This window comes from Gossypium hirsutum, chromosome D12 (genome assembly GCF_007990345.1).
Source record: "Gossypium hirsutum isolate 1008001.06 chromosome D12, Gossypium_hirsutum_v2.1, whole genome shotgun sequence".
NCBI classification, from domain to species: domain Eukaryota; kingdom Viridiplantae; phylum Streptophyta; class Magnoliopsida; order Malvales; family Malvaceae; genus Gossypium; species Gossypium hirsutum.
The window spans coordinates 3,181,652-3,188,884 of NC_053448.1; the positions used below are offsets into that span (position 1 = coordinate 3,181,652).

A 7,233-nucleotide genomic window follows, 5' to 3' on the forward strand; every position below is an offset into this window, starting at 1 on the left:
AAAACAAGGCTCTAAGGCATGTATCAAGCCAATATCTTCAAGGTTCTATTCGCCCCCACCTATACTCGGTGTGCAAATGAGTTTTAAGCAAATGAACATTAATGATACAAGAAGCCTGATGACTATTTACATTTTGCACTAATTAAAAATAGTTCACTAAGCATTGGGTAGAGTATAACAAAAAAAAAATCAATTTCTATAAAGTAATTTTTTATAGAACAATCTAAAAATAGTAGAAGATGGAGGAAAGATAGAAAAAACTTTTGAGAATTTTTTGGTATGTTTTCCAAATAAAATCCCACTTTTATTTATAGGAATTATCATGTCTCTTCGTAGAGACATAACTTTTAATACATATCTTTTCTGAATAATCACATCTTTAAAAGAGAAATAATTATTCAAATAATATTTTTTATGCTTAATTATTTATCAAAAATCAAATGATATGACTTATGATAAATAACCAATATATATAACTTTTGATTAATTAATTAAAATGTTCCAATAGAAATATATGGGTGGCTGGTTATGAACGAATAACACGATTCATGACCAATTGGACGGCCATTACTAATAAAATAAGACAAAGAGTCATCTATAAATGCCTTCTAAGCTGCTTCTTATGTTGCCACGTATCCAAACTGAGATAAGAGTACAATAACCATATTTCTAATTAAGGTAGAATTTCTCCTTTTTTTTTCTTTTTTGTTAATAGTATTATAATAAGTGGGTTGTATGTAAAGTTGAAGAGCATGAGGGCAATGCTCAAGCTTCAGCTATAATGATGATGGAAGTGAGCTGTCAAGCCTTGATGAAATAATCTTGTCACTGGAAGAAGATCTTAATGACCTATCTTCATCCAATTTCTTGTGATTATAATTAGCTACTTCTATATTTAGGTTGCTTTTTTCTCTTTGTTATTGTATATATTTTAAAAATAAATGTTTTGTTAATTTTAAAATATAAATTACAAATTTTCAAAAATTTCTACAGTTCAAAGGCTAAATTAAATATCAACCTTTGAGGTAACGTGCCACGTTATCATTTTGTTAAGAGATAACAACCGTTAATAGACGAGTGATCAAAATGTTATCACCCCATAATGTGGGTGATTATATTGTAACATGTGTTAGTCGGGTGACAAAAATAAAAACTTAACTTTAATTTAGCGATTGATTTTGTAGTTTACTCGTTTAATGAAAAATGTACTGTCGCTTAATTTATGATACCATATTAATATAGATAAGAATTTACAAAATATAAGGGTTTTTTTTTTGTTAATTTAATGGTTGGGTTTCTGTTACTTAACTTGCCACCAACATCTATCAAACATTTATTATATTATTACATTATGATACATTCATAATGTGGGGAATAAAATTTATGTATAAAAGATTGACATTAGAAAAAATGTTTTGATTGAAATATTAAAGGTTATAGATATTAGGTTGAAATCTCTACAAAGAATTTGTTATTTTGTAAAATAATGGTGTTGATAGATGTGAGCCATCTAATGTATAGTATTTATTTTGAGGAAATATATATATATATATATTGTTGTTGTTATTTTATTTATTAGGTAAAAATTAGGGCCAGAAAAGAAAATCTTTGTTATTCTTCTCGGATGGAACCTCAATGCATTGGAATTTTGTAAAAAGGATCGAATTGTGAGGTTTTGATAGATGCTTTCTCTTTGAAGCTGGTGTTCAATGGAGTCATATATTTGGAGCAGCAATGCCAGGCCTGACGCTTTGCATTTTCTCGTGGCACTTTACTTCGCCCTCAGTTTCCCTGTCGCCAGGTTCTTGCTTGACAAATTCATTTTCCGCGTAAGACCTTTTTTTACTCTTCATCCAATTTTGATTCCTAACGTATTTTCATTGTATCGATTTGCTTTTTTAATTTTATAACATTTCGTTTGACATTTTTTTCTTCTTCTTTTGTTAGTATTATTGTTTGGCGTGTATTAAGCTTACCATAGAATAGGACATTGTGTAGTTCAAAAGAAATTCATCATATTCACACACACACAAATAAAAACAGAGCTCATAATTGTTTGAGATGAGGACGAGCAAAACCAAAATTGTACCAGCTTCACCTATACTCCGATTCCTTTTCTGAAGCAATTTCTATTTTTTTTTCTTTATATATAAAATCTTGCAAATGTACATGGTAAGAAAAAAATGAGCAGCTTCGAATCTTGGACTGGGTTTTAGATTTGTACCAAGGGATAGTGACATCAAATGCTATTGAATTCTTCTTGCTTTTGCTAGTTTGTAAAAAACTGAATTTTGGGTCATCGATGAGCATTATGTTGCTTCAAGTATTTTCTAGATGAATTGCTTGAAAGTGGTTTTGCTTTTCATGTGAAGCTGCAAAGGCATTTCAATTCGAAGTGGCAAGTGTAGCGAATGGAAGCCTGGAACAAGCTTTTATTACGTAATAGCCAATAATCATGCATCTGTGTTATGTTGATTGTAATCTTAATATTTGAAACTTCTACCTTCATTAGAAATGATGTGCAGCTTTTTGAAATTCGTGCTTGGAAATGTAAAAGAAAGCGTCGGTTATTGTCGATGAAATTTCTTCTTTTGATGGTTTCATTTCATATGTACTATTACATTCAAGTGCTACTGCAAAATATATAAACTGGGTATATGCAAAACACTTCATATTTTGTTAATACATTTTAAATTTTATTGACGTTCCTTTAGAGGTTATCCGTCTGGTTATTGAGTAATGGATCTGCTCCTTTGAGGATGAATGAGGCTACACAGGTAAAAATTACAAAATGCTCAGAATCTATGTGGAAGCTTACTTACTTTGCTACTGTTGAAACATGGGTCCTCAAAATCACCTACTACGAGCCATGGTTTGGAGACTCAAAAGGGTACTTCAAGGATTGGCCAAACCAAGAGTTGAAGTGAGTAACCTATAATTCCTATACTTTTATCCAACTGTTGTTTTTTACAATCTCATTTCTTGTGCTAGCATGCAGTCTTTTTTACCTCTTTACCAGTTTATAAGCGTCTTTGCCATAAACTTTTAGTTCCTCTTCAGTGCCAATGCTCTATGTTTCTGATCTCTAAATTGAAACTGCACGAAAGGCTCTTATCTTGTTTATAATTACTGTAAAAGATAATGGCCGAATCTATTTTTTTTCATTTATTTAGTTTTTGTTTCTGTTTAGTTCGCTTGACCTTCCATCTGATATACTATTCTTTAGCCTTCACTACTAGCAGATAAGCCTATGTTCAACTTGTAGTTGTCATCTGTAAACAAGTTTGTTCACTTGTTATATTGTGCTTTGATTTGATCTTTTATTTTGCATTGGAGTTGGTATAAGTGCCCTCATTGTCCTCTTTCAAGTGAATGTATCATCTTATCTCTGAATTATCATGCGAGACAACATCTTGATGGAAAATAGTTTCTTATGGGATATTGTCTACTTTAAATGAATGAATTTGTTTTATCAGAATTTTATTATGTGTTTTTCCCTTGATGCATACCCCAACAACATATGTTTTGTTTTGTTCTCTTTAAATTTCCCATTTTCTTTAATTGTTGGTCCAGCATTGCAGGAGGACTAGGGCTTGTTATACTTACCAACACCTTAGTTGAAATTTAACTTCTTCCCTCTCTTTTTTTTTACCCCAGGCTTTCCTTAAGCCTTTTCTACATGTGCCAATGTGGGTTCTACATCTATAGCATTTTCGCACTCCTTACTTGGGAGACTCGAAGGAAGGATTTTTCTGTGATGATGTCTCATCATATAATTACTTCTATCCTGATTGGATACTCATATGTTACAAGGTAACTTACCCTTTTCTGTGGAAGGGCACCAAATTCCCTGTTATTGCTGTACAAAAAGAGGCAAATATTCTTGTGGTAATCATTATTGCTTACTTCTTGGCATCTTCTGGTATCTCATCATTGGACCATTTATCTCTAGATTGTAAATCGTTTTTAGCATTCCTTGTGTGTTGTTTATATTTCCATTCTTGAAAATTTTCGTCTATAAGTATGGTCTAAAATTCGTTTGCTTTCTATACACATATATGGTATTCCTTACTTCAATGTGCTACTTTGAGTTTACTTTCAGCAAGCCTCCATTAGCTACAGGCCCCTTATGTTAATTTTTACTCACATGGTTTTAAAAGTTGTAGCATATTGTTGTCCATTGTATCATTCGTAGTTTTTGATGAAAGGTAACCTAGAAGTTTTGCTATCGGATTTTCTAAGAAGATAGCTTATGCCTTCTTTCAAAGTTGTCCTGAGATATGTTAATTTTTTCATCATCCGAGGGTGAAATTTTTTTCACTCTGTTGGTATTGCTTTCTTGATTTATAACGTTATTAGCTATGATGTTTACATCATAATTGAGGGAATAACTCTTGTGAGGGAAGAACATAGCCTTAGAGAATTTTAAACATTTTCCTTATAATAGTTGGTTTGATCAATTACATGAACTTTTAGATATCCAGGTGTGAAGAATATTATAATTTGTTTGTTTACAGCTTTTTCCGCATTGGTTCAATTATCCTTGCCCTACATGATGCAAGTGATGTGTTTTTGGAAGCAGCTAAAGTTTTCAAATATTCTGAAAGGGAACATGGTGCTAGTGCATGCTTCGGATTATTTGCCATCTCTTGGCTTGTGCTACGTATAATAATCTTTCCATTTTGGGTCATCAAGAGTTCAAGGTTTGCACTTATGGTAAATAACTTGGCTTCACTACATGATTTGCAGAGTGGCTAATCACTTGTCTACTTTTGTGGTTGGCCTAACAGCTATGATGTTATGGAGTGCTTAAGTCTTTCAGAGTCCTATTCCAAATTCCTGTACTACTTTTTGAATACTATGTTGTTCATGCTACTTGTGTTCCATGTCTACTGGTGGGTTCTCATATGCTCAATGATAATGAGACAATGGCAAAATAGAGGAAAAGTTGGCGAAGACATTAGATCCGGTAAGCATCTCTTATCTCTTGTTTTTAACATTAAGAGATTTTCTGCATCTTTATCTTCTTTTTTTCTCAAAAATTTTAAAAGCATCTCTTTCCCGCTTTCATTTATCATCGAAATTTGGTAAAGCATCTCTCCCCTAAACATAAGTCATAGTAGGAAATGGAGAAGTGCAGGGCAGATGCATGAAAGTGTTGGAATTCAAAACTCTCAGTGACGAGATAGAGTTTTGAGCAAAGAAATATTGATGATTTGGTACTCCATAAAATTGAATATTGATTTTCGAAAGTACTCCTACTTTACTAGATGCATGTGGTCACATCGTTTATGTTTTGATAAATAAGAAAACAAGAAAGACTAATTGTTAGTTCCCCTCTAATTTCAAGCTCAAGAAACGTGGTTTAATTTCTTGTTCATTATGATAAGAGAATTATTAATATCATGCATACAATAGTTTGATCACTTGATTTTGCGTCCGTTCTTGTCAACTTGTCCACCCAAAGATGTAGAGTTGATGTCAGACCAGTAAAGCAAGAAAAACTTTTTTTATTAGTCTTAAAATGTTTAGGCATGTAGAAATAAGTAAATAATATAAAAATTAGAATCCTGGGTATTGACCTGCTTCTATTTGTTTGAATGCAGATTCTGAGGATGATGGTGACTAAACTGAACATGTCATAAAAAAATTTGTTGATGGTGGCGATGTTAAGCGAGGAGGAGATTTGTTGTTGTAGGTTTGTTTCTGCACTCAATTGGTAATTACTGTTGATTTCAAGTTTTGCTGGATTCATATCCCTGGTACAAATGAGGGAAGTAGGATGGATGATGAATCATATATGTCTTGATTTCTATTCTTGGTTATCTAAATATTCATTCCAATTTGTAAAATGGAATTGAATGGCATTAGATAGTGCATTTCTTTTGCTATTCATTTTCATCCTAGTCTAACTTATCACAAAAATTGAAGTTTATGTTACTCGGACTTTGATATTGGTGCTAGATACAAGTAGATGTCCGACGCAAGTATATTCCAGATTTTTCCATGCATATGGAAGGTTATATTTTTTGGAAAAACCAATTAAGAAAACAGCAAAAATTTTAAAGTTTTTTTAAATCCATAAGTTTAACTGAAACTATACATGTGTTTTGTAGAATGCAGACTTAAGTTGATCCCGACTTTTTATTGAATGACTTTCTCTACTATTCTAGTAACACGAATTATCTCAAGTGTAGACTTTTTATGTATCGGGTCAATTATTGTGTTATTTAGACTTTTATCCAATACTTATAATTTATCTAACCTGATATTTATTTTTTACTAGCCAAAATATTATTTATTTAATCAATTAATTATTTAATTAAATAATTTTTTCAATCCAATTCTAATTTTATTAAATTCATAACAATTTAACCGTTATAAAATCTATGAGAAATATATTTAATTTCTTTATTCAACAAATTTATAATGACTTAATTAATCTAATTCTATTTTTGAATTTCAATTATTTAATCATAATTAATTATTTAATGATTTGAAGAACTTAGATTAATTTTCAACTCATCTTTTGTGCTTAGGGAGAAAATGCATTCATTGTGGATGGTGATACATGCGATCTATTTCTCTTAGTTTATCGTATTCATTCATTTCGTACTTGTTGGTTTTACATGCAAATTGTTTCTGGTTATCTCGAGCTAGTGGAAGGACCGATTAAACATATGCAATTAGGGCTTAAATAATTATAATATTATTAATTATAATATTATTTAGTCATGAAGTTATTCCACTAAAGTATTGTGACTGAACTCTTCCTTATTATATATCATTACGAAAGGTACTTATAAAGTGCTCGTTCAATGACCTTGTTATAAGTATGTAACCCTCATATGATATCCTTAAGCTCTTTAAGATAAATATTTTCTCTCAATATTATGTTATTTTATCTCACGATAACCATTACATCTTCCATCACGAAAAGTCAATTACTATCAAATAGTAATTAAACAATTTATCACAAAGATATATGATCCATGACCATGTTTACTTTTCATCTATCATGTAATGACGATAAAAGGATATCATTTACCCTTTAACTAGCTATGAATTCCCATTGTATTGGAATGATGCTACATACTATAGGTAAAATTATTTGGTCATAGTGAATAAGTTGAGTTGAGAAATATGGAATATATTTTTTTGGAAATTTTACTAGAGGTAAAATCGTCATAATTTTATTGGGGGTAAAATTTATATGAGAAAATTATTTAGTTG

At 31.0% G+C, this 7,233-nt stretch overlaps 1 protein-coding gene across 1 annotated transcript; it reads left to right on the plus strand.

Annotated features, from left to right (window-relative positions):
- Window positions 1–1,449: 1,449 nt before the first annotated feature.
- On the plus strand, window positions 1,450–6,097 carry LOC107953398 (LAG1 longevity assurance homolog 2). Its single transcript, XM_016888705.2, has 6 exons — window positions 1,450–1,829; window positions 2,715–2,923; window positions 3,658–3,813; window positions 4,518–4,703; window positions 4,791–4,969; window positions 5,607–6,097. The coding sequence occupies exons 1-6, from the start codon at window positions 1,710–1,712 to the stop codon at window positions 5,627–5,629; spliced, it is 873 nt and encodes a 290-aa protein (XP_016744194.2). The 5' UTR covers window positions 1,450–1,709; the 3' UTR covers window positions 5,630–6,097.
- The last annotated feature ends 1,136 nt before the right edge of the window (window positions 6,098–7,233 follow it).